Below are 27,035 nucleotides of genomic sequence, written 5' to 3' on the forward strand. Positions count from 1 at the left end.
AGGTCTGTGGCTCCCCACACTCGCTATTGCATATTTATATGGAGGAACCTTGTATACACAAGCGCGCTCACACTCAGACCCACAGGTGTTTAGATTCAGGTGTTAACAGATACACAAATGTTCTATATTGAGCTGCATTCACCACTTAAAACATCTTGCATTGATATGTACTGTGCACTTTTTGGTAAAAAAGCTGTTAATATGAATGTTTCTGCTGGTGTAGAAGCAAGCAGGGTGTTATCTTGTATTCTCTTTATCCTTCTTTCTCTCCTCCATTCTTTTCTCCTTCTCTTCCCTTTTCCTTTTGGTCCACCCTTTCTCTCTTTCGTGCCTCTTTTTTTTCCTTTTCATTTCTGTCTCCGTGTCCTTAACAACTGAAATAATCCCAAAGCAGTTTCTAATAAAGTTTCTCTTTATAAATATCAAGCAGAGCTTTAAAGTGTTAGCTGTAATGCTCCACTAGTGAAAATAAATCTGTTGGGCTTTTTCTTGACACTCAGACAACAATTCTGAGTACTACTCTGCTAGACAGGACACAACACGGTTAAAAAAAAAAGGAAAACAAACACTAAGAAAAAACTGTGGAAAATGTTTTTTTTTTGTTCAACCACTGTTGTCCAGAAAGAACACAAAGACCCATCTCACAATTGCCAAAAATGATGTGATTAAGGTGGATCCTCTTGGAAGAAGTGTGTCCCATTACATCTAGCGCAAAACGTCTTTTATTTTCTTCATCCTTCTTTCTTTCCTACATTCTTTTCTCCTTCTCTCCCCTTTTCCTTTTTGCCCCATCTCTCTCTCTTTCATGCTTCTTATTTTTTTCCTTTTCATTTCTGCCTCTGTGTCCATAACAACTGAAATAATCCCAAAGCAGTTTCTAATAAAGTTTCTTTTATAAATATCAAGCAGAGCTTTAAAGTGTTAGCTGTAATGCTCCACTTGTGAAAATAAATCTGTTGGGCTTTTTCTTGGTTACTCAGACAACAATTATGAGTGCTTCTCTGCCGGACAGGACACGGTAAAAAAAAAAAAAAAACTGCACTCCTTAATGTAGTTACTTGGTGTGGATACAGAGGGTGTAAATACAGTACTAACACAACAATTGTGTTGCTTTCATTTGAAGGCACAGTACTGCAGGTTCATCGTCTTCATTCTCCTCTCGCTCTGGGTCAGACTCTGGCTCGAACATGCAAGGCTGGATGGACAAGTCTTCCGTTGTTGACATCTTTTAATCAGTTGGGAATAAAAAGTTTCTGTGCCGCTAGATAACTGATTCTCTGTTATCAAACTACAAAAATGGCCGAACGGAGTGAAGTGAAACGCCGGGGTGTGAAGTCAAGTTAAGTTTATTTATATAGCGCTTTTCAGCAACAAGGCACTCAAGGCGCTGTACGTAAGGAAAAACATTACAATAATACAGAAAATCAAACAACAGAGGTAATTAAAAAAAATAAAGAGAATAGAATGATGGATAAGAAAACGAAAGGAAAATTGGACCAAAAACTTAATTAATAATATTTAGATAACACATTCAAAGGCCACTCTAAACAAATAAGTTTTTAATCTTGATTTAAAACAACTTAGGGTTTCGGCACTTGTACAGTTTTCTGGGAGTTTATTCCAGATTAGTGGAGCATAAGAACTAAAAGCTGCTTCTCCATGTTTCGTTCTGGTTCTGGGTATGCAGAGTAGATTTGAGCCAAAACACCTGAGAGGTCTGGGTGGTTGATACACTGACAACAATAATATAACTGTAATATATTTTGGTGCTAAGCCATTTAGTGATTTATAGACTAACAGAAGTATTTTAAAGTCTATTCTTTGAGCTACAGGGAGCCAGTGTAAGGACTTTAGAACTGGGGTGATGTGCTCCACTTTCTTAGTTCAGCAGCGTTGTGGATCAACTGCAGCTGTCTGATTGACTTTTTAGGCAGACCTGCAAAGACACCATGGCAGTAAGCAATTATACTAAAGATGAACGCATGAATTTTCAAGGTCCTGCTGAGACATTAGTCCTTTAATCCTAAAGAAGTTTAGGTGATGGAAGGCCGACCTTGTTTCTGTCTTTATGTGCCTCTGAAGGTTCAGGTCCATCACTACACCCAGGTTTCGAGCCTGACTGGTTGTTTCTAGCTGTATTAACTGGAGCTGTGTGCTAACTTTTAAATGCTCTTCCTTTGGTCCAAAGATTATTACTTCAGTTTTGTCTTGATTCAGCTGAAGAAAATGTAGGCCCATCCATGCATTGATTTCTTCTAAGCATTTACCCAGCGCTTGAATGGGTTCATGGTCACCTGGTGACATCGTAACATATAGCTGTGTGTCGTCTGCATAGTTATGATAACTTACGTTGTTTATTAAAATCTGAGTTAGGGGGAGCATGTAGATATTGAATAGGAGGGGCCCTAAGATGGATCCTTGGGGAACACCACAAGTGATTTTGTGGTCTCTGATTTAAAGTTACCTACTGACACAAAAAACTCCCTGTCCTTCAAGTAGGATTAAAACCAATTGAGTGCTGTACCAGAAAGGCCGACCCAGTTTTCCAGGCGCTCTAATAAAATGGAGTGATCAACAGTGTGAATGCTGCACTAAGGTCCAATAATACCAGCACTGTAGTTCTTCCACAGTCTGCATTTCAATAGAGGTTTGATAATTGCTGTTTTCAGGGCCTGCGCGAAAACACCTGACAAAAGGGATGTGTTTATTATTTGTGTTAAATCAGATGTTCTTAAGGAAAGCTGTGGGTAAAACATCGAGACAGCAGGAAGAAGAGCTTAGTTGGTGTACGATTTCTTCTAAGTTTTTGTAGTTTATTTGGTGAAATTGGGAAATTTTGTCAAAATCAGTTCTATTTGGAGACAACTTTGGTACTGGAGTTGATGTGGATGTGCTGACTGCCCCTCTGATCTTTTGGGTTTTCTCAGTGAAGAAGTTATCAAATTCATTGCAGGCCCTGGTAGAGTGGAGTTCAGATGCTACAGTTACAGGAGGGTTTGTTAGCCTTTCGATTGTGGCAAATAATGCATGAGCATTGTTTATGTTTTTGCTGATGATCTCAGAAAAGAAAGATTCCCTTGCATTTTTTAGTTGTAGGTTATATCTGTATAGTCTCTCTTTATAGATAATATAGTAAACCTGGATTCCAGTCTTTCGCCACCTGCGTTCAGCTTTTCGACACTCCTTTTTTTCACTTCTGACTGGTGGAGCACTTCTCCACGGAGACATTTTCTTCCCAGAGGCGACTTTCACTTTAATTGGAGCAATTGAATCAATGATGTCTGAGACTTTAGAATGAAAGTTATCTACCAGCTCATCTACAGTGTTACAGGGAAAAGTGGAGGTAGAAGAGTAAATCTGGTTAAAGGTTTCATCAGCACAGTCCATAAAGATGTGCCTCCTTATAATGTCTCTTTGGCTAACTGAGTCGTTGGGGATGATGCTTTCAAAAATAAGAGAAAAGTGGTCAGATAGAGCAACATCAGTCACAGACACCATGGAAATGTTTAGACCCTTAGTTATGATCAAGTTCAAAATATGTCCCTGTTTGTGCGTTAGCTGTTTAACATGTTGAGTCAAACCAAAATTTCTAAGAGTGTCACATAGATCTATTGCACTTCTGTCTTCAGGATTGTCCATGTGAATGTTGAAGTCTCCCACAATAATTAAACAGTCATAATCAAAACATATCACAGATAAAAGCTCATTAAAATCACTGGGGCCCAGACTGTATCACAGAGAAGTGATTTGAAGGTCCTGATTAGGAGGAGATAGATTAGGAGGTGGTGGAGGTATGCGGCATTTGGAAGATGTTGGTTCAGTAGCAGGGCCTCGGCCACGGGGGGCGTTGAATGAAAAGATGTCAGAGCCATTTGGGTCCCGATTTTAAGAGCTTCTTTCATGTTATCAGAATCCCGTAAAGCAAAAAGCAGGCTCAATGGGGAAATGGGAGAGTTATATGTGGTCTGGGTCGGGGTCTGGGGTGAGGGGGGTTTAACGGGGGGTCGGTCTGGGTCTGGGTTTGGGGCAAGGGGGGTATAACGGGGGGGTCCACTTCTCCTGTGGATTTCGACAGGGAGACCTTTTGTGATGACCTCTCTTTCTCAGCCAACTGGCTGATTGTTTCTGCTGGAGCTGTTGGAGGCAGTGTTATCATTGTTGTTGATACTCCATGTTCTCTGCTGAAGGTCGAAGCTGCTGGCGGATTATTTATTGAATAGAAGAGATTAGATGTGAGACGTCTGGCTCCCAGCTTGTTCAAACAGAAACCATCTTGCTTGAAGAATTGTCTTTTTTCCCAAAAAATATTGAAGTTGTTGATGAAGTTCACAAGTGTGGTAGCACATGTTTTATTCAACCACTTATTAATCATCAGAAGTTTCAAAAAAATCTCATCTCCACAGAAAATCGGTGCAAAGGGTCCGCTGAGAAACACCTTCATATTGAGACCTCCAACAATATTCAGCAGACGAGTGAAATCCTCCTTCAATCCTTCTGATTTTTTCTTAAGTCAGAAGTGCCTCAGTAACATTTAAAAAGACCACACCAAAATGAGTTGCTCTCAGACACACCTCAGAACAGGGGTAAAATAGGGTCATGTGGAGCTGCAATAACAAGTCCAGACCAAAACATTGCAGTTCAACTCTATATAGACCACAACTCAATAATTTAAGTGTGAAAATGAAGAATTTAAAAGCATGATATGTCCCCAGATCTACCAGGGTGCAGACATTACAAAACATTTCACTTTTGTCTCATCAGTGCACAGAATATTTTCTCAAAAGTCTTGAGGATCATCAAGATGAATTTGGCAAATGTGAGACATGCCTTTTTGTCCTTTTTGGTCAGCAGTTGTTTTGGCCACGAAGCGTGTCCATGGATGCCCTTTTTGCCAAGTCTCTGTCTTATTGTTGAATCATTAACACTGACCTTAACTGAGGCAAGTAAAGCTTGCGGTCCTTTAGATTTTGTTCTTGTTCTTTTGTGAGTTGTCAAAGCCCTCTTGGAGTAATTTTGGTCAGCTGGCCACTCGTGGGAAGGTTCACCAAATTTCCATGTTTTCTCCATGTTTGGATAATGGCTATCATTGTGGTTTGCTGGATTCTGAAAACCTTGTAAATGGCTTTGTAACCATTTCTATACCAGTAACTTTGTTTCCCATTTAGTTTTGAATTTATTTTGATTAGGGCATAATGTGTTGCTTTTTTTCAACTTGATGCTGTCAGACAGATTATATTTAAGTGATTTCTTGATGATGAAGACTCATTTCCAGTTACTTCAAGTGTTTGATGACACCTATTATTGACAAAAGTGGTATAACCAGTTGTTAGGTTTACAATGTAATTACTTGTTTTCACATTGGGTGAGGTTGGTGTGGATGGCTTTTTTTCCCTTAATAAGTGAAATCATCACCAAACTGCATTTGGTACTTTGTCAGGTTATCTTTGTTTGATATTAAACAATGTTTGATTATTTAAAACATTAAAGTGTGACTAAATGCCAAAATGGAAGAAATCTTTAAGGGTTCACACACAATGCATGCATCAGCCTTTTGACTTAAAATCCTCCATGAAGAGAAAGCTGCCGGCATGTCACACACTTAGTGTTTGTTTTATTTTTTTGATTATGCTGTCGACAACAATAAAACATTCAAATATTTTCAAATATGGCTCATGACTCACCGAGCAGGGATGGCACTGATGGGCTTCTTGTAGATGGTAATGAGTTTATCTAGCACCACATCAGCGGTGGTGAACACGCGGTAGGAGTGCAGGAAAGTGTTTAGGAAGTCAATTGAAAGGAAACGGAGATCAGTCAGTCTTTCCAGCAAACGTTCAACGCTGGCATAGCGAATCTGCAGCACTTTGCAGGAGTTCATCATCTTGCTGAAACGGATATCCACATCATCACAGTACAGACTCGAATCAGATCTGTTCACAAAAGAATGGCCCACAAAAATCAGAAAAGAAAGGGCTTAGAGCAGGCAAGATGCACAGCATTGAATGCAAATGAATATATCTCACTTTATCATCTGTGGCACCGTGACTGTAGAGTTGTCTTCAAAAGCGTTCATCATCAGCCCATTGCAGCGAATGTTGTCTATGCACTGCAGGAAAGGGGGAGTGAAGTAAACAGATGAGACAGAGGAAATGTTTGCGAGTTCTGTAATATGAAGGCTTTCAGCTGACATGCTCATCTTCGTGTCTCACTGCTGGAGATTGTTATGTGTGTTGACGTGCCTGGCTGATGTCACTTGTCCACGCAGACTTCTCCTGCCTGGAGGAGGCCACCAGGATGATTGTGAATGACTGGCTGTCCTTTGGTTCCACAACGATCTTGAAGTCCAGGTGCTCCATGTCCTGGCCGCTCTTGTCGGATTTAGCTTTGAGGGGAGAACAAAGACTAGATGTCATTTTCTCTATAGTCCCAATCAGAAATGCAGTAAAAGGCATAAAAACCCAAAAACATTTCAGGGGACTGCTTAAAATACAAATCCGGTGATATAAAGCATAAAAAATCAATCTAGTAACTGATTTCTGGCCCTGACACGTGACCTACTGGTTAGTAAATGCACCATATTAAGTTCTACAAGGTCATGCTGACAACAACACTCTTTGATGTTGAAGCTGTTACTAAGGGAACAAGACTCAATGTTACCTATTTTTAGTATCCCTGGGGTGTTTCAATAAAGTCAGAGGAAGCACAGACAGGTAAAAAGTCTTTCCAAAGGAAACTGTATGTTCAATGATGTCAAGAAATGTCAGCATTTTATTAAGGCTGCAAGAGTGTGAGAGAGCAAGACTTTCAGCAGACACCTGGAAGGCTGACCACTGTGTTTTATAGAAAATCCTGGATTAGGAAAAGTTGGAAGCTTTTTCAAATTTGCAAAATTAATGTAAAGATCTACATTCTGTTGGGAACACACACGGTGACTGCTGTTTTAGTAATGCTAGCCATGCTATGTGCGGTTACCACTGATATAAGATGCTAAAGAGTTAAAATTTCAATTCCAAATCATTTTGCCATTTTATTTTAAAATATTAATAAAAACCTAATTTACAGGGACTGTTCTCTTACACATTAGTGTGGTGTCACCTCTGCTCCTAACATGAATAAAAACCGCTCATTGAAGGTGGTAAAAATATTTTTCAGTGCTGTTATTGTCTTTTACTGTCTTCTAAAGCAAAATCTGAATCAGATATAATTGGTATTGGAAGGCCAAAACTTCACAAAAACTGGAGACCTTAAAGTGGCCATTTGACTCAGTGCATCTCTACTTTTTCCTACCACATCAGTCTGTTTTTAGTAAAAAGCTAGTAAATTGAAGGAAAAAACACATTAATCTTTATTTAAAAAAGGTAGGTCAAAGACAAAAGTAAACTTCTGATAATTTCCAGCAGATGTAGAAAATGTTCCTAATTTTTTTTTTATACAGGCTGCAATCTCTGAACAGTATTTCAACTTATATTTGGATTTAAGAATGTGTTTTGGCTGTGCTGCCCACCTAAATAAAATTTAAACTCCGATGTGTAACTATACAACAGTATTACATTGTTATGCACTATAACAATCAGACATTACACAAAACCTCAAACACGGTGCATATAATGCATATTGCTGCAAGCTGGAACATGAATTAAACACTTACACTCATCATCTGTCCCCTCAGGCTCCTCCATCAGAGTGCAGTCTATAAGCGAGACCACTCCGTTCTAAAAATAGCACGTAAAAAGATTTAGTTTTTCACACCAGCCTTTTTTCACTCAGCATAATGCAAACCATGCTAGAATACTATTAATTTCAAAATGTACATTTCTCAGATTTTAACATAACCAGTATTGAGAAAAAGCATAATATTGTGAAAAAAAGGCACAGTATCACGTTATTGCGTAGATAAATCTTGCATATATGCATCACAATGTACAGTTTGAACACTGAGAACGAATGGCTGTTATCTAAAACTACTTATAAATAACTATAGATTTCATCGTATGATTAAAGATTATAACTTGCAAGCACAACTCAGATCTATGAGCTATGTGGAGTAATAATGTTAGCATTGTTTAACGACGCAGACACATGTACAGTGGATCTAATGCCTGGTAGATTTTTGGTGATACAATAAACTGAGACCACAATAATTAATCTGGAACAAGTGCATCAGAACCCAGGGAACATAGATTGATGGTAGGCCTAGCTGTTATCAATTTTATTTTTTATAAAAAGAAATAGCAGGTAAATATAGACAGTAAAATGCACATTAAGATTTGTGTTCTTTAAAAGAGATTCCTGCACTAAATGTCTATAAAAGAACTCAAAATAGCATAAAACTTGGAAGCAAACACTCTAGGGCACGTCCCCAAACCTCCACTGGTGACTATCCTTAACTAAATTGTTCAACAAGTTCACAGTGGATTTAAACAGTTTTATGCAAAGCACAAACCACCATGCAATTAAAGAACCATGCAACAAAAGAATAAAATCAGCGCAGGACATAAAAATTACAATAAAAGCAGCTTAAAAACTACTAAATGAAAACTTTATTGTCAAGTATTGTTTCACAAGTAGAAGGAATTTGCTAGGTACAAGGAAGAGCTACACATTGACAAACATACAGTTAACACCATGTCAAATATTAAAAATATACAATAACAACAATCCAAAATTGAATTAAATAGTATTTACATATGTTTTGACTGTGGGAGTCCCTGATACATCATTCCTTCGGTCTATACCAGGCAGGTGGTTGGCCAAGGTCTAACCTTGGCCAATCCAGAACCTGTTCTCCCCTAATAACCAGGATTTAACTTCCGACCTAGCCTAAGAAATTCTCTTAGAACAGGTTCACTGACAAAAAGGTAACCACAGTCTTAGATTCTGAAAGAAATTTCAACATGGGTGTGAAGCCCAAAGTTGGTGGGCATGGGCTATACAGGAGGTTTGTTAAACAATGGGGAGCAAGTGCATCAGAGCCCAAGCAACAGAGACTGAAGGCAGGCCTAGCTGTTATCAATTTTAATCTTTATGAAAATAAAACAGCAGGTAAAGATAGATGGTAAAATACACATAAAAATTTTGCTCTTTAAAATAAGTTCCTTTTCCAAAAGTCCATAAAAGCACTCAAAATACCATAAAACCTGGAAGCAAACACTACAGAACATTAACACACCTCCTCAGGTGACTGTCCTTAATCAAATTGTTAAATACATCCACAGTGGCTCAAAACTATTTTATGCAATGCGCTAAAAACCACGCAACAAAAATGTCAAATTTAAAATATCCAAGATCATGCAAAAAACAAACAAGAAAATCAGAACAGAACCTAAAAATCACTCAATGAAATCAGCTTAAAAACATCAAAAAAATTTAAAAAATACAAATATCCAGCATTAAACTAATACTCTTTTAAAATACCTTTTTACTGAAGTTGAGTTTTCACAGTTATTTGGTAGGAGTCTGCCAGCATGCTACGTTTTGACATTACAATAATTCTCCATTCTATTCTCCAAATCCTATCATCTTTTGTCCACAGCTTGATTCAGGATTTGGTTCTGGACCCTGACTAGCCTTTTCCAAGACTATATTTTGTTTCTGGAAAGCATTCTGCTGTGAATCTGGATAAGTGTTTGGACTAAGTGTAACTCTTCAAAATGTAATCCTTCTTATTTGGGGCAGAATTGACTTGTATTTATAACTATTCATGTTTTCATTCAGATTAAAATAAAACTCAGTTCTATCTGATGCAAAGTAATCCCATAGAATGATGCAGAACAACCATGTTTCACGCTGGATATTATGTTCTTTTGGTGATACAGTCATTTTTTCTGTGCCAAACACATCTTTTGGAAATGTTGCATTTAAATGTTTCATGCATGTACAGCCTCTCTCAAGTCATCTCAGATTTTGATCTGAGTGAAAGCAAGATCTGAGCTTTGACTTTGCCCAGAATTTTCCATTTCTTAGTTTTTAACCAGTTCTTGTTGGACAAACAGACATTTTTGGTCATTGTCATGCCGCATGGTGAAGTTGTGGTTCTGCATTAATTTTTATTCTACGGTTGTTATCCTGAATCAGAATTCATGGTGATGATGAGCTAGCTAGGTCCTGCTGCATTAAAGCATCCCTAAACCATGACACTTCCAACTCTGGGCACAGCTGGTATGAGGTTGTTGTTGTATGTCCTCTGTTCTGGTATCCAAATAATTCAATTTTGGACTTATCTGGCCAAAGAACTTTATTCTATAAGTGCTGGGTTTTTATCTTAATCTCTCTGACAAACTTTAGTTTTCATTCATTTTTTTCATAGAGATTTTCTCTTTTTACATCTTCCATCAAAGTTAGACTTGTACAATCCCTTTCTAATTGTAGAGGCATGCACTTTCCAGTCAATAGTAGCATGCGCCTGCTGTTGGCCCCATGATGATGGTTTTAGAAATTTTCTTCAACATCTTGTGTTTGGCTTTCATGGTGAACTTTATGGATGACCAGACTTGGACATGGTGGCAGTTTATTTGAATGTCCTTTACTTGTAGACTACTTTCCATACAGTAGAACGGTGAATTTCAAATTCTCTTGAGACTTCTTTAAATCCCATGTCTGTCTCATAAACTGTTCCAATCGTCTTTCTGAAGGCCTCAGACAGCTCTTTGGCTCCAATCATGATTACCTGATGTGATACTCCTGGGAATAAATGTGGGAATCTTGATTTGTTCCTTATGAGAAATAGCATTTTTAATTACACCTTACAGAGGATTTAAAAATGCTCTTTGTCTTTGTGCGCTTTGTTCATATGGACGAAATAAAAATTCAAAATATCCATTAGTCCAAATATGCTTAGAAAACACACAGACTGCCGTGGAGTATCCTAACTTTCCACATGACTGCATGTAATGACATGCATTGGTGTATACACTATTGATAGCCACTATGTATTTGTATACAGTATGTGCTGTATACAGTGCTGTTGATTATTGTCCTAATATTAGCATAGACATTCGCTGTGCTGCAAGACATGTTAAAATTAGGAGAAGCTACAACTTTAGCTAGCTCTGCAGCTTAGGCCCACCTTCGTGAGATGAAGCTTGCCTCCAGAGCCCCTGGTGCAGATGATCAAATGCTTGGAGAAGAGAAAGCACTGCCTCTCCCCTTCCTTCTTTAGAGATAGAGAACCCAGTCGCCCACGGGTGATCTTGCCCTTCTCGCTCATTGGCACCTGGATTAAAGACCCTGCATATGCATGAATTAAAACAGGTCACACATAGAAAAGGAGATCCAATTTTTACAATAGAAACAAATTATTTACATATATTTTATAAAAAGACAATAACCATAAATGCGTCACAGTGTTCTGTTTTACCTCAGTTAGGATTAACAAATTGATGGGGGATATATATAATTTCTTCAAATTCATAACTTTAAATACACTGAGATCAATCAATCACATGAAGCTCAGATGATATCATGGCTTTGTAAGGTTCTGATAAGTTAATTCATAACATTTGAGCAAAAAGAGAACAAATCTGTGGATGTTTTTTTAGACAACACTTCAGCGTCTTGTGTGACAATGAAAAAAGTCAAAGAAATTATCCAAGACATCAGGAAGAGAATTGTGGACGTCTACTAGTCTGGGTCATCCTTGTGTAAAATGTCTAGATTCCTAAAGATGTTCATCTGTTCAGACTATTATATGTTAGGGTGGTGGTGGCCCACTGTTAAAATGAATCATTTTGTAATCTGAAAGTTTTTGCTTACCTGCCACGTGTCACTGTGCACCAGGGAAAGTCACTTAACCCCAAGTTGCCCATTACTCTGCTTATCAGTGTATAAATGTGTGTGCATCTTTGAGGCTGGGTGAAAGTGACTATGGTGTAAAAGTACTTCAAAAGTAGCAGACATCACTGGAAAAGCGCTGTATAAGTTAATTGTATTTAAATATAATATCCAGCCATCATGCATTTTAGACAGGAGATGAGTTCTGTGTCCTAGAAATGAACATGTTTTGGTGTATTTTGGTGCAAACACAGAACAAAATTATATTACCTTTTGAAGATGCTGGCTGAAGCTCATAAGAGATTATCACTATTTCACTGAAAGCATTGGTGCACTGACCTGGGCTGAAAGGCCAGTCAGAGAGGAAGAAGCCACTAATCATAAAAGCAAATATGCACCCAGGGAGAGAGACCTTAAATTATGGAGATATGTCTGTTGGTCTGATGAAACAAAAACTGACCATTGTTACATTTGAAAGACAAAGAGAGAAGCTTGCAAGCCTGAAATCATCTTTCCGGCTGCGATGTAACGAGTGGCATCATCATGTTGTATTGATGTTTCTGTGCTGAATAACAAATTTACATCACAAAATACATCATGAGGAAAGACCGTCATGTGTACATATTAAAGCAACATATCATATTTAAAAAAAAAAAGGAAAGAAAAAGCAACGTATCAGCTAGGAGGCTAAAGCTTTAGCACAAATATGTCTTCCAAACAGACAATGATCCAAAGGCAATGTTTTAGATTGGCTTTCATAAAGCCTTGATCTTAACCCATAGAAAATGTGTAGGTGTGTGTGACCAAGGCGGCCTATAAACCTGACTCAGTTACACCAATTCTGTCTGGAGGAGTGGGCCAAAACCCCAGCAAACTATTGTGAGAAGCTTATGGAAGGAATAATTCAGTTCAAAATGCAGTTATGTCGGGTACTAAAGTAGAAAATGCCATGTAGAAAATGGTTATAAACTTTTATATTTGAGGACAGTTAAAAATATTTCTAAAAAATTATCTCTCATTATTCTGGCATTTAGCAAAGTTTAGTCTGATTTGATGCCAGGCAGTGAGAAAAAGGATTATCTGCCTTTATGCACTGTATTAACATATGAAGTTTAAAGTGTTTAAAAATAAATGCGAGGCAAGGATAAGAGTAAGAATAAAAAAAAAAAGGGAAAAGAAAATTTAAATAAACATGTCTTGTACATAATATGATAGGGATTGAATAAGCTCCCACCCCTTTTTAGCCTCTCCTCACCCACCAAGGCCTGTTGGGGACATCTGACATTTACAGTTCCTGATTCATCATCCGTTTGCCTCACAACAGTCTAATTACATTTGGAAATTACAGACTCTCCCTGTGAATAATGTTCGCATTTCCCCAAAGAGCATCAAGCAATTCCTTTCGCACCCTGTGAGATCAGGATGTCAGTCAGGTAATGTGGAAAGACACCCTTATGGTGTGATGGAGATGGAGGGTACCTTGTCTCACGAACGTCTGGCTGGTGTCAAGGAGGACTTCACAGCCCTCTATGATCATGCGTTCTATTGCCAGGTTCTTTCTGATGTTTTCCGTCTCGCTCACCTCATCATGCATTATTCTAGGATAGAGGACATTTCATCACTCACATTTAGCAGGCGCTAAACTTCAAGATCAGCGGTGATTTGATGCTAAGTTCAGAGTTTGTGTCATGTAAATACCTTGAAAGCTCCTCCAGCTTAGATTTGGCAAAGTCCAGGCTGTTTCTCTCAATGTGTTCATGAGGTGTGTGGGCCAAAAGCTCATGGAGTGTAAGAATGTATCTTGGAATCTGGAGACACACAACAGTAAACAAAACAGGAGTCATACGCCAGAAGCACAACAAAACAACAGCGTAGTCAAAATAAAATGCAGAATTTCAAAGTTTAAAAAAAATAGTTTATTTAATTTATTAGCAACACGGCAGAATCAGCAACACACATTGAATCATCATATAACTGTATACTGCATTTTTTAAATATGAATTTTAAGCAGTTTGACAATTTATGGCAATTTAAAACATTGTTTATACATCTGAAAATAAATAAACCTTTTTGTTTTTGAATTCATTATTAGCACATTTATTTTAGCCAACAAACTCCATTTTAAAGTCTAAGCACTTGCGGCTTGTAGTCTTTCTGCAAGATTGTGTTGCTTGCATGCCAGAAATATCCATGAGGGGGGTGGTGGTTCATATTTCCAGTGGTCGTTGGAGGAGAGGCAGGGACACATCGTGAGTCCATCACAGAGACACACAGGACAAACAACCGCGCAAGAACACACTCACACCTAAGGCCATTTTAGAGATCCCAGTTAACCTAGCGTGTTTTTGGACTGTGGGTGGAACCTGGAGTACCTCAGGGGAACCCATGCATGCACAGGAAGAACATGCAAACTCCAAGCAGAAAAAGCCCAGGCCAGGATTTGAACCCAGAATTTTCTTCCTGCAAGGCAGCAGTGAAATGGTAAATGGACTGAACCTACCTTTCCAGTCATACAGACTGCTCAAAGCGCTTTACACTAGAACCACATTCACCCAATTGTACTCACTAACGCTCACACATTCATACACCTATATGCAGATCGGTAGGCAACTTGAGGTTAAGTGCCTTGCCCAGGGGCACATCAACATATGGCAGGAGGAAGCTGGAATTGAACCCACAACCTTCTGATTGCAAGACGACTACTCTTCCTACTGAACCACAGTGCTAACCATTGCATCACCGTGCACCCCACACCTAAAATAATACATGTGATTTCGAATAGTAGCTGCAACACAGAGCCTTCTGAGAAGTATTTCTAGGAAACTGCCTGAATATGGACTAGTCCTTTAAAAAAAGGCTTGGCAAGTGACTCACTGTACCATCTGTTACTGTCTAATACAGGGAAACTTTCAGATCACTAAAATTATTTTTTGCAAAAAGTATTAGGAGACTGAAAGAGCCAAACCCAACAACAAGCCACAGATGGAGAAGCTTTAAATAAAACAAATCGTCTTTTGTGAATCCATATAGAACTTCCATATCAATGAATGGGTTTCTCAAAGGAAAATGCAGAAAACAACAAATCGCTGTTAAGGTCTCAGAACACTCAACACCTAAAATGCCCCTTGAAATCTGTTAGCGCTGTTAACTAATGGTAAAATAGTGTGAAATGCTGTAGTTTGACTGTGGGTGTATAGCTAAGAAATTCATTGTGATTTGGCAAGAATCTAGATAATTTTCAGGGTAACTGCCTTAATGAAAAATGACATATCCCATTTTTCCTGCCTTGTCTTCTGAGATTTTACCAGATTGGATGTTAGCTATTTGAACTAACATTTTCAGTTCCGTTATGATATATTTGATTTACTTTTCGTCTACACTACTTAAATATGGCTCTCTTGAAAGTAGTTCAGAGCTCTGTTGGCTGTTTACTTTAGGTAATGATCAACCCATTAATAAACCATCAAGAGCCTTTTTGTATTTGCGTTTGTTTCTCTTTGAACAGTCTTGTTGTCCTCTAAGGCATCTTTAAACTATAATGCTGCCACCACTTTCACATAATTGGTACCTCATAAGCTAAACAATGCATTATTAAGTTGCAATATGGACATTTTGATAAAAAAAAACTATATATATTCTTACAAGTTGTTATGAGAATTTGGCTCAGGTTAAAGCAAAACACTGGCAGCAAAACTTGGTTTTTTTTGTGGTACTGAAAAAGATTATTAGTGACACAAACAAACATACCTGGAACATTGGGTAAGTGAGAAAAGTCTCCAGAGTTCGTTCTTCGCAGTCAGGTTTGGCCTCATACTGCTTCAGCAGCTTATCGAAGTCCCGGTTCTGCTTGCAGTGAGCCAGGATCTGCAGGCTGTACTGGTGGTTCCTCACGAACTCTTGGTAGATGTTCAGCATGGGTAGTAAGATGTCAAAGAGGTCAGCTGTGAAGATATCAGTGCCAGTACAAAGAAGGTATACATTTCAGAGTGGGCTCTCACCAAATTACAACGTTAAGTTATTCTCCATACTGTACAGACTACTCACAACACATTTCTCAAAAAATTTAATAATGGGTGATGAAAGTAAAGTAGAGACTTCTTACCAAGCACCAATGTTGGCCAGCTTGCTATTCTGGCCTTCAGACCCTGGTAAAATATTTGATGCAGGAACATAATAGTTTCACTAAAATAAGAAAAAAAATATACAATTCAATTAGTAAAAAAATATATATATTTAATACCTCTAAATTTAAAAACAAATCTGGAGATGTACAAAATTCTGCTGTTTGATTTTGGTTTACGTCTTAATTTTTCTTTTAAAGCAAAGCTGAAGAACAAAAACAAATATTCACTGTTAAACAAAAATGCCAACGAGAGTAATATAGACTATGCACTTCATAGTAAAATCACTGCTTATGGTTTGCCAGCAATAAAAATGCATTATGCCAATTGAATAATGTTTTTGAAAAAAAGCCCCATCTCTTGACATACCTAATAAAGATAAACATGATACAGTGGGGAGAACAAGTATTTCATACACTGCCGATTTTGCAGGTTTTCCCACTTGCAAAGTCTTTAAATTTTTATCATAGGTACTCTTCGACTGTGAGTGACGGAATCTAAAGTAAAAATCCACAAAATCACATTGTGTGATTTTTAAGTAATTAATTTGCATTTTCATGCATGACAAATATTTGATACATCAGAAAAACAAAACTTAATATTTGGTACAGAGACCTTTGTTTGCAAATGCAGCGGGGATTTTGGACCACTCCTCCATACAGATCTTCACCAGATCCCTCAGGTTTTGAGGCTGTCGCTGGGCAATACGGACCTTCAGCTCCCTCCTAAGCAGGGCCACTCCTACGGAGCCACTCCATAATTGCCTTGGCTGGGTGCTTCGGGTCGTTGTCATGCTGGAAGACCCAGCCACGGCCCATCTTCAATTGCCTCACTGAGGAAAGGAGGTTGTTGACTAAGATCTCCCGATACATGGCACCATCCATCCATCCCTCAATGCAGTGTAGTTGTCCTGTAACCTTTGTAGAAAAGCATCCCCAAAGAATGATGTTTCCACCGCCATGCATTATGGTAGGGATGGTGTTCTTGGGGTTAGGGTTAGGGTCTTCTCATGATCATTGATGCCCAGGAGGTGAGATCTTGCATGGAGCCCCAGACCGAGGGAGATTGGCCGTCATCTTGAACTTCTTCCATTTTCTTATATTTGCTCCAACAGTTGTTGCCTTCTCACCAAGCTGCTTGGCTAGTTTCCTGTAGCCCATCCCAGCCTTGTGCAGGTCTACTATTTTACCCCTGATGTCCTTACACAGCTCTCTGGTCTTGGCCATCGTGGAGAGGCTGGAGTTTGTTTGATTGAGTGTGCGGACAGGAGTCTCTTATACAGATAATGAGTTCAAACAGGTGCAGTTAATAGAGGTAATAAGTGGAGAACAGGAGGGCGTCTTAAAGAGGAACTAACAGGCCTGTGAGAGCCGGGATTCTTACTGGTTGGTTTGGCTGGTTGATTTTCTGGATTTACTCACAGTTGAAGAGTACCCATGATAAAAATTAAAGACTTCTACATGCCTTGCAAGTGAGGAAACCTGCAAAATCGGCAGTGTATTAAATACTTTTTTTCCTCCGCTGTATCAAAATTATCCTCTACTAACCTCATAGGAACTGTTTATATAACCCCTATAACCAGAGCCAGCCTTAGGAATAAGCATGCTAAGCTGCTGCTTAGTGCCCCCAGGTCAGCAGGGGTCTCCCAAGAGTGCTTGAGCTCCTACAGAAACTATAAACCACAAAAACTCAAAACTGTACCCTAAAATAGCTTCAAAGGCCTAAGAATAGCAAATTTAAATAAAATCTAAATTCTTCCGATCTTAGAATTAAATTGATTTAAATCAACTAAGATTGTTGAATGATTACAAAGTTGTAATGATATAAAGTAAATATTTATGGTTTGATGGTTAGGTTGACAGTCTTACATCAACTGTTACTTAGAGTTCCACATCATCGACCTTGTACGCACTGCCCTCAAAAATGTGAGATTACAACAAAATAAGGTACTGCGTGCAAACATTATTGATCTGCCCTATGTGTGAGGAAGTTAATTTATCCACCACCTATTGTTTACATTTGCTGTGGTGTGACACTAAGCAGCAGCTTATCGAGGACATATTTGATTACTATAATAGATGCAACAACAGAACCATATGTTCTAAATGTTACAGATATTCTGATTACGTACTAGAAGAGTTTTGTTTTTCTAACTGTTCTTTAATTTTTAAAGTTTCTTTGTACTTTATTCTTTGACAAGAATAGATTAAATCCACTGCCACAAACATATTAACATCTCATCCTTGGGCAAAGATCTGCAGAATTAAGATAACCAAACAAAAAACTATGTTTCATATAATATCTATCTATAAATAAATAAATAGGAAGTTTCATTGAGTGATCTTCAAAGTAAGTAGAGGAGGGGTTTAAAGTGTTCATGGTGAAACTATTTTATTAGTCTAGGACTGCAGGAAAAAGAAAAAAGGTTGAAAACTACTCCTCAGAAGATTTGTGGGAGACAGAACGAACCCACCTGTTGAGAAAAATGCTGCTGACATCATCATGTGTAATTGGCGGCTTCTTGGAGCTGGCGGCCATGCGTAGAGGCCTCAGGAAGTTGTTCACCAAGATGTGAAGCTGCTGGACATACTCGGCCTCTGAATCTAGCATGCTGAACACCACCTGGTTCCTCTTCCTCATGCTCTCTGCGTGAGGGGAGCGGATGTAATCCTGGATGATGGTCTTCCACTTTCTCCTGCAAATCCAGCCTCTCAGAAAGCTTTGGACCTGCAGCAGACAATGCAGTCTGTTGACATCTTGAACACAGAATAAATATATTTTAAAAAGCTAGAAGTTTAAATTATAAGCAACTACCTTTTTGATCTTCTTGATTTCTGAGTCGTCATCTGTCGGGGCAGCTGCTGGGCTGGCATGGATCTTTTCATTGTCTTTGAGCAGGCCGGCAATCTGTGAGAAAAGCAACATTACTAATTGTTCACACTTGAGCTGTTCTCTTCCTCTCACTTACTGTAGCAGAAAGTAAACAAAGTGACCAAATCATTTTGGACAGATCATAGAAGTGACAAATTTGACTAAACTAGCAGTGTTCACTTCGCTTGTAATTGTGCCTAGTGTTAGTTCTAAATGTCCATCATTAAACTACTGAGTATTCAATGACATTTGATGCAGCCAAACTACATTGTATTAACAGGAGCTAAAAAGGGTGTTGGGAAAGTAAAAATCCAATTTTAAGCTAACCCTGAGTTCAAATCTGAGGATAATGTGTTCTCTCACTTTATTTCCACTGACAGAGTCAGCTGTCACAACATTTCATAGAGTTCATGCATATTCAAGAAATTGTTTGATTGAGCTTTGTATTTGCATATTAAAGTAAAATCCTAAGAATACAACCTGAAAATCAAGCAGACAGCAGGCATTTTTGGGGGCAGGAGAGATGGTTTCACTGAGGTGAGTTAGCCATATTTTTTTATTAATTCAACAAACAATTATTTGACTTCTTGGGGGCGCTAATTTACAGCAAATAGAGCATTGACATTTCAACCTAAGATGGTCAGGCCATCTGTAATAATGGAAATAAAGTACGACAAAAGTAACTTTATCTGCCCTTTCACAATAACACATTGTAAAACCAGTCATCCCACTATACATGGAATATATATAATTTGAAAGCATTATAAAGGACACATAGTGCTGCATGGTGGCACAGCTGGTAGCACTGTTGCCTTACAGCAAGAAGGTCCTGGGTTCTGGTGTTTTTGGTTGCTCATAATAAAACACTTCATTCCACTACTTTAAATGTATCATTAGTACAAGCATAGTAAAAAGCACATCCTCTGCTGGTTTTAGGGTTTTATCTTGTGAATTATCTTTCCCTTACCAAGCTGTCTTTAATGATATTGTTATTTTCAAGATTATCATATAGTGGAAATCTCATACCAACCATATCATACCATACCAACTAGTATGCAATAAACAACCGTTGTTGAAATTAATAAAACCGAAGAAATAAAACTCAGATATAGTTGGTTTTGCCAATTTTCTTTTTTTTTGTGGCAGCTGTGATGATCTGCAACACATGGGATTAACATAATATCATAATACATAAACAAACAAAAAAATCTGTAAATATTACCTCTGACTTGAGCCTTTCAATCTCTATTTCCCCATCTTCTATCTGTTGTCGAAGTTGCTTAGCAACCGTTTTTTCTGTCTCCACAATCTGAAGCAGATGAAGATACTTCTGCATGAGAGTCTCATGTTCGGTAGCCAAGTTTCTGTAACTGCATCACATCAAAGCACACACAAAACACACTCGGATCTGTGCTGAATCTTGAACAACATATTTCATGCTAATGCACACAGCTTTATGTGATGTTGAAACAGTCAAGTCATCGTATTTAAACTGTATGACATGCTGAGAACCCCAGTAGATGTCTTACCCTAATCTAGTGTCTAATTGCCTATTATGATGTGTGCCTTTACCTGGCATGTGATATTGCAGCCACCCATTCATCGCAGTCTTTTACATCTTCCGTACGCAACTCAAGGGCCTTTTGGTTTTCATGGGTGAAGTTGACAGTGAAGTAGTACTAAAACAAACAGAAGGAAAACAGTAATGAGTTGTGGAATATAAAGAACAGCTCTATCAATAATCTTTTTTTATAATATTGTCTACATGTAAAGTGTTCATTTATAAGCTTGTGTTAGTAAGATTATTACACATGTAACGATATAGATCTTTAAGACAGCAGGGATTTCCCTCATTTCACAGCATAGGTCATTGTTTGAAATGAGGTATGGAGAAGCATAAATCCTACACCAGTACCTCAAAAACAAAAATGTCCTTGTCTCATAATGTAGAAGATCTGTCAGTAGCCATTAGGCATTGTACTTGTGAAACATTTGTCTTTAACTTAAGACAAAATAGGTCCATTTTGTAGTTGCAAGTGGCATTATATTCCATACATACTTTCAAATGCATACATGGCAAAACAAATCATTCTACACATACATACAGTACAACAAATACAAACACATTACCTATGAAAAGGTCAGACCCTCCTCAACCAGGTGATGTTTGGACATTCCTGTATTCCTACACTCTATTACACAGTTTCACTCCACAGATTGAATACAGCAGTTAGACTGATTTGTGATTTAAAAGTACTTTCTTCACTTAAACATAAAGTACTTCATAATAATTTAGATTGTATATATATGTTACATGTGATTTCCAACTAATGTCACACCTAAAAAACCATATTCATAAACTCTTTCATTTGTTACATTGTTTACTTTTACATATACCTCCACATTTTTAATATGGTTTCCAAATAAAATTCATTTAGTTTTATTGATACTTATTAATTTGTTTCTATTAAACCATTTCACTATTCATGCATTTCTTAGGCAATCATCTCCAAAAGCTTTTCCAAATCCTCTCCCAAACACAAAATGTTTGCATCATCAAGTTAAATACACTTAATTTTTTTTGATACCTTGGAAATATCATTTATACACAGGATAAATAGTATAGGAACCTACACTGACCCCTGAGGGACACCACTGGAAATATCCAAACAATGTAATTGATAGTTACCCATCTGCACAAATTGCTGCCTGTTTCTTAGCTCTTTATCCACTCTAGCACCAGGCCTCTCACATAATACCACTAATATTTAGTAAACAGTTTGTTGTGATTGATTGTGTCAAATGTTTTTTTTTTAAATCTATGATAATCCCAACTGCCTATTTCTTTTGGTCAATTTAATTTGTTATTTCCTCAATGAAATCAGTTATTGCCAGAGATGATGATCTGTTTGACAAGAAATGATTAAAACTACCATGTTATGTAAAGTTTTTCTTAATTGTTGATTAATGAAAAAAAATTGGCTGATTTATTTAGCTGTTGTTGGATTTAATAATACTATTTAATGCTATCCAAATACCTTTTGTTATTTGTATTCTTATCTAATAGTTTATTGTTATAATCCTTTTTACTCATCTTTAATATTTCAGTTAATATATATCTCCATATAACAATTCATAGACATTGTTTCTATCTTTTTCCTTATATACTTATATTCTTTACTTACTAACTTTTTTTTACCAATTAAATGTTTTATTTACTTTATATTCCTCAGTTCTAATCCTTTTGTAGAATAATGAATTATTTTTATCTTTCCCGTAAATACTATCATAAATACTCTCGTAAATGGTCATCAATGGTCGTTATTAATAATCCACTGCCTGCATGAATATAGTCCCTTGCTGTAATTAGATGTAGAAACTCTTCTGTTTGTGTTTATTTGGATTTGCCAGGTCAATATTGAAATCTCCACAGATGAACATATGTTTTTTGCTAAAAGGTTTTCTCCAACCAGAGATAAAATGCTTCTATATTTGAATGAGTGTTCCATTAGATACAATTTACAATCATTTTTTCTTGCCATCTAAACTTATTTAAACTGTGATGAATTTCAGTATTGTCATGATCTTTAAGTGTTTGAGTTTTCTTCTTGTCAGTTTCTTTTCACTTCTGTGAATTATGTCAATTAGCCTTCCTTCTTCAGTTGGTCTGCATTCTCCCTGCCACACCTGCTCCACATTTCATCTGATTAGCTCCTCTGGTGCATTGGTCATTTCTCTACCTGTCCTCAGTATTTAAACTGACAGATTTTCATCGCTCACTGCTGGATTTTACTGTTTGTCTGCCTCTTCATGCCTGTCTCATCGCCTTGTCTTCTGCCTATGCTCTGTGTCTTGTTCTCTTCTTGTGTTTTGCCTGTAGGTTTTGTTGTTTATTTTGCATTAAATCGCTCTACTCACTGTACTGCTCCTGAGTGCACTTTGGTGCACAATTCATAACAGAAAATTCCAACCAGTTTATGGTCCAAGCAGGCAGGGGTCAGGTAATTGCTGCTTTCAGGAATTTAGGAGGTGTACCAACACCACCTAAATTGCCCCAGTTCGTTATTGCGAATACTGGAGGTTGCCAACCCATTAAAGGATTGGCTGGAGGAAGGAGGGAGGTTTTTTGTCAGAGTAAATTTAACTCTGGACAATATTGAGACTGATTGTCAGAGAGCTCTGGCAGAAATCTTAACTCCAAGATCCCAGAAGTCTCCTGCTCAGACTACTACTGTACACCTCGTACGCCAGAACTCCAAGCATCTCAACCATCTGTCTCAGCACCACCCATCTCTTCTTCCTCAACTTGCCGCTGACGCCATTGTCAGCTGGCTGCCTTTGCTCCAGCCTCCAGAGGTCAGGCTGACACCTTTGCTTCTATTCCAGAGGGTAAGGGCCATCGCCTCTGCTCCTGTTTTAGAGGGTCAGGCTGACGCTTCAACTCCATTTCTAGTGGGTGAGGCTACAGCACCAGAAGTGGTTCCCATGTCTACAGCTGCAGTTTCCACGGCCTTCCCATCTCTGTTTTCCACATTTGAGCCTTTTGTTCTCCAGACTCAGAACACCAGAGTCCGATCCTTGTCATCTCAGATCCTCAGATCCTCAAAGCCCAGACACTATCTGTATTGCTGCCATCTACACTTCTGGCTCAATCAGCATCAACATCATCTACACTGCAGGCTCTTTTATCTGGTTCGCCATCACCGCCATGGTTCAGTCATCACCACCATCAACATCTCCTGTTCAGCCTTCTTTAACTTCACTCCACCTTTGTGTTCCTGTGCCCGAGGTCTTTGATGAGGGTGTCCAGGTGGGCGTTGCTTTCTCAAAGGTGCCAGCACTGCTCTCCGAGGTTCCTTCTTGGGTTCCAGTGGTTCCATCAGCGTTTTACTGTTTTCCTCCGAGGGTTCAATTCGATTCAATTCAGTTTATTTATATAGCACCAATTCACAACACATGTTGTCTCAAGGCACTTCACTAAAGTCAGGTACATACATTCCAATTAATCCTAACCATTGAACAGTGCAGTCAGATTCAGTTATTTATTCAAATTGGATAAAACGTTTTTCTATCTAAGGAAACTCAGCAGATTGCATCAAGTCTGAGACTTGTAGCAGTCACTCCTCCTGGATGAGCATGTAGAGACAGTGGACAGTCACTGGCGTTGACTTTGCAGCAATCCAGCGGTTCCACCACCATTCTTCAGGGTTCCTCCACAGGTTCCAGTGTTTTCACCCCCATTCTCCAGGGTTCCTCCAAAGGCTCAAGGGGTTCCCCCCTCATTCTTCAGGGTTTGTCCAAGGGTTCAAGGGGTTCCACCACCATTCTCCATGGTTCCTCCGAGGTTACCAGTGGTTCCACTGCCATTCTCCAGGGCTCCACCCTGGGTTCCAGTCTCCAGAGCTCCACAATTTATGAAAAAATATGTTATCAATGAAAGTGGTAATTTTTTCTATTACGTTATAATTAAATAGGCACACCTCCTCTATCATTATATTATTTTTCCTGATCTTTTATTTTGGTTTATATCCATCTAATTCTGCAAAATCTGCTCTCTTCCCAATGTCTCCATGATATGGCTATAACAATGAATGGGTGATTGAATTTACATACATACTCTTTAATGCTTTCAAATAAAAGGTGTACAGGCTCCTGCTGAAATTGAAAAAAAAAGGTGTATGTCACTACAGTTTTGTTGGAATGTTCATCTGAGTAGTATTAACAAATGTTATTGATATTGTTATAGAAGTTGATTTCTGGATCAATGTCTTGCTCCATATCTGTTTAAATGGTGTATTCAAAGGTTTTGAAGTCTAGATTTTCCTGTTCAATATTTGTTTGTGTCAACCCGGTGTTGTTTTGAGCCTTGGTTCTAATAGTGTCTGTTGTGTTTATAGTTGGTGTTCTGTCACATTACTTTAGGTTGATGAGTCATGGATCACTTGCACTTTTCCAGCTCTTTTATGTCTTTGATGACCAGTAAGTTGGCTTCCTTGTGTGTTCCAATTAGTTTTATGAAAATGTGATCATTTGCAGACCATGTATTGCCATTGTTTTTTCAGTTAATTTCCTTTATTTGCATTGTCCATATTCTGTTTAGTCAGGTGTTTATTAAGGTAAACATCAGAACATTTGAGTTTCCTTCCTTGTTTTAAGAGTTCTATTTCCTTTTTTTGGTTAACAAGCCTCATTATGAAGCTGGTTTGTCGTACTTGTTTATCATGTTGTCTTTGTTAAATTTGATTCCTTTGTTGACCAGAAAGTTTTACTGCTGCTTTGAATTCTGCCCACACTCCTTATCATTTCCTAGAACAACTGCTTCTGCATATGACAGTGGTTTGATCTCCAGTCCAGTAACAATGATGCCTTTTGTACTTGTATATTGTTCTGCTACTCTGCTCTCAAGCACAGCAATTTTTTGGCACATAATTCTGCAGATGATGTACCTGAGATTGTCAGAACACACATTGTGATCTTTAGATTGTTTATTTAGATAACTGTAATACGTAAAAGTATATCTTATTGTGAATCTTAAACTCGTTTGGATCTCAGTAAGCTTTTGTTCTTCTCTTTAGAATATTACAGCGCAGCTTAGACCTTTAAGAAGTAAGGAGTTGAAGCCAGAAAGATTTTATCTAGTGTATTTAAACTGTCTTCTTTAAAACTTGAATAATAGAGTCCAAAAAATAGTATGTTATATTTTCCTCAATGGTTATCCAATGTGATGTGGCTACACACTTTCCTAAATTTGACTGGTATAGGGTGTTTATGAGGTGTTTAAATCTGACTCTGAGGAAAGTCCTACACAGAACACGGAACAAGAAACACACATAACCAAAATAAAACACAATCAAAATCAAGAAACAAGAAACAAAATATTTGGTCTGTTCCACCTTTAATCTTTATGACGTTACAGCAAGCTTCATGTTTTTGCTATATGCACACCTGCAGTAGAGACAAGAGCCACCTTATCTTGCAAGATTTATTTTACTGTCACAAACTCAGCACTGAATCCAGGGACAGGAACCACTGGGACATTCATGGACTGTATGTAAATCCAACTTTTGGCTTTTCAGAGTGACCTTTTAGAGTAGGTACAACTATTGTTGAAGCTGACCTCTCTCCAGGTGGAACAAACTGAGATGACTGAAGCAGAGCAGAATTACAAGTAGGTTCCAAATAAATTGCAGCCTATTCTGACACAGAAAGGCACTTCTTATCATATCAGGTTGGTCTCTGCCGATTCTGGTGTTTGAAACCAATGAATCAAATGAGGTGCAGCTTCAGTTCATTCCATCTTTTGAAATCTGCCTTTTTTTTATTCCAAGCTTTATCTTTGATTTAAGTCAAGTATTTAGGACTTTAAATTATGTGCAAAAAACACTGCACATAAATTTAATACAAAATTCATTTGCTAGACACAGTTGTTTGACTGAGGCCTCTCCACTACTTTGTGTGCTTGTTCTGCCACCTCGTTGCTGCAGACATAAAGCGGGTGATTTAAACCACACAGAGCCTGGGGAAGCCACATCTTCCTTGCCCACCAGTGCAGCTGATGAGGCACACTGAGGAAAGCCTCCACCAACTCAGATCCTGCGTTGTCTTATGGTTCTCTGGAGGAAATGCTCTATAAAACATGGAGGCTGGAGCCATTTCCGAGTACAGAACTGTGCAGAACCTGTTTCCTAGCAACTCTGGTCAGTCAGAACAGTTGTTCACAGCTGTTGTTCTGTCTGTTGGACTCAAGCTAACTGGATAAATAAAAGAAGAAGTTTTTCTTAGTTTTTAGTTATGGAACCTACAGTATACATATCTTATAGCTTATAAATACATTTCTGCATTGCCCTTAGACTTTTGATTACTTTGGTTTTCTGCATTAAAAGACACTTTAATCAGATTTTAATAAAAACATGCATTAGCCTTTATTTAATAAGATGATACAGTACCTTCTTAAGGAGTGGGAAACAACATGGTGAAGGAATCCACCAGGGGTACAACAATGCTGTGAATTAATTATTTGCCCTCTTACAGATTTCTTTTACTTTTTTGTTCCACTGAAATATTTCAGATCATTAAAAAAAATGTGAACTTCAGATAAAGAGGAAATACCTAGTTCTATTTTCTATAAATTAATATTTAATTTATCAGGAAATAAGCTATACATATAAAAAATTAACTGCATTAACTGTGATTACCCACATTTTCAAATTCCATATTCCATTTTACATAACACTAGCAATCCCAGGCCTGGTTGCTGCAATATCAGAGAATAAA

General features: G+C 38.0%; 1 protein-coding gene across 1 annotated transcript in view; it reads right to left on the bottom strand.

Annotated features, from left to right (window-relative positions):
• The window catches only part of rasgrf1 (Ras protein specific guanine nucleotide releasing factor 1), a 49,657-nt gene that overhangs the window by 15,610 nt on the left and 7,012 nt on the right, over window positions 1–27,035 (bottom strand). The window contains exons 2-14 of the mRNA XM_047347934.1: window positions 20,334–20,440; window positions 19,984–20,131; window positions 18,705–18,797; window positions 18,364–18,617; window positions 15,872–15,951; window positions 15,517–15,710; window positions 13,468–13,577; window positions 13,249–13,367; window positions 11,066–11,226; window positions 7,649–7,712; window positions 6,240–6,382; window positions 6,024–6,106; window positions 5,682–5,930 (exon numbers count right to left, since the gene is read on the bottom strand). Of these exons, the coding sequence (XP_047203890.1) occupies window positions 5,682–5,930; window positions 6,024–6,106; window positions 6,240–6,382; window positions 7,649–7,712; window positions 11,066–11,226; window positions 13,249–13,367; window positions 13,468–13,577; window positions 15,517–15,710; window positions 15,872–15,951; window positions 18,364–18,617; window positions 18,705–18,797; window positions 19,984–20,131; window positions 20,334–20,440 (1,805 nt within the window). The remainder of the gene's footprint in view (window positions 1–5,681; window positions 5,931–6,023; window positions 6,107–6,239; window positions 6,383–7,648; window positions 7,713–11,065; window positions 11,227–13,248; window positions 13,368–13,467; window positions 13,578–15,516; window positions 15,711–15,871; window positions 15,952–18,363; window positions 18,618–18,704; window positions 18,798–19,983; window positions 20,132–20,333; window positions 20,441–27,035) is intronic.

Source organism: Girardinichthys multiradiatus, chromosome 2, assembly GCF_021462225.1.
Source record: "Girardinichthys multiradiatus isolate DD_20200921_A chromosome 2, DD_fGirMul_XY1, whole genome shotgun sequence".
Classification (NCBI taxonomy): domain Eukaryota; kingdom Metazoa; phylum Chordata; class Actinopteri; order Cyprinodontiformes; family Goodeidae; genus Girardinichthys; species Girardinichthys multiradiatus.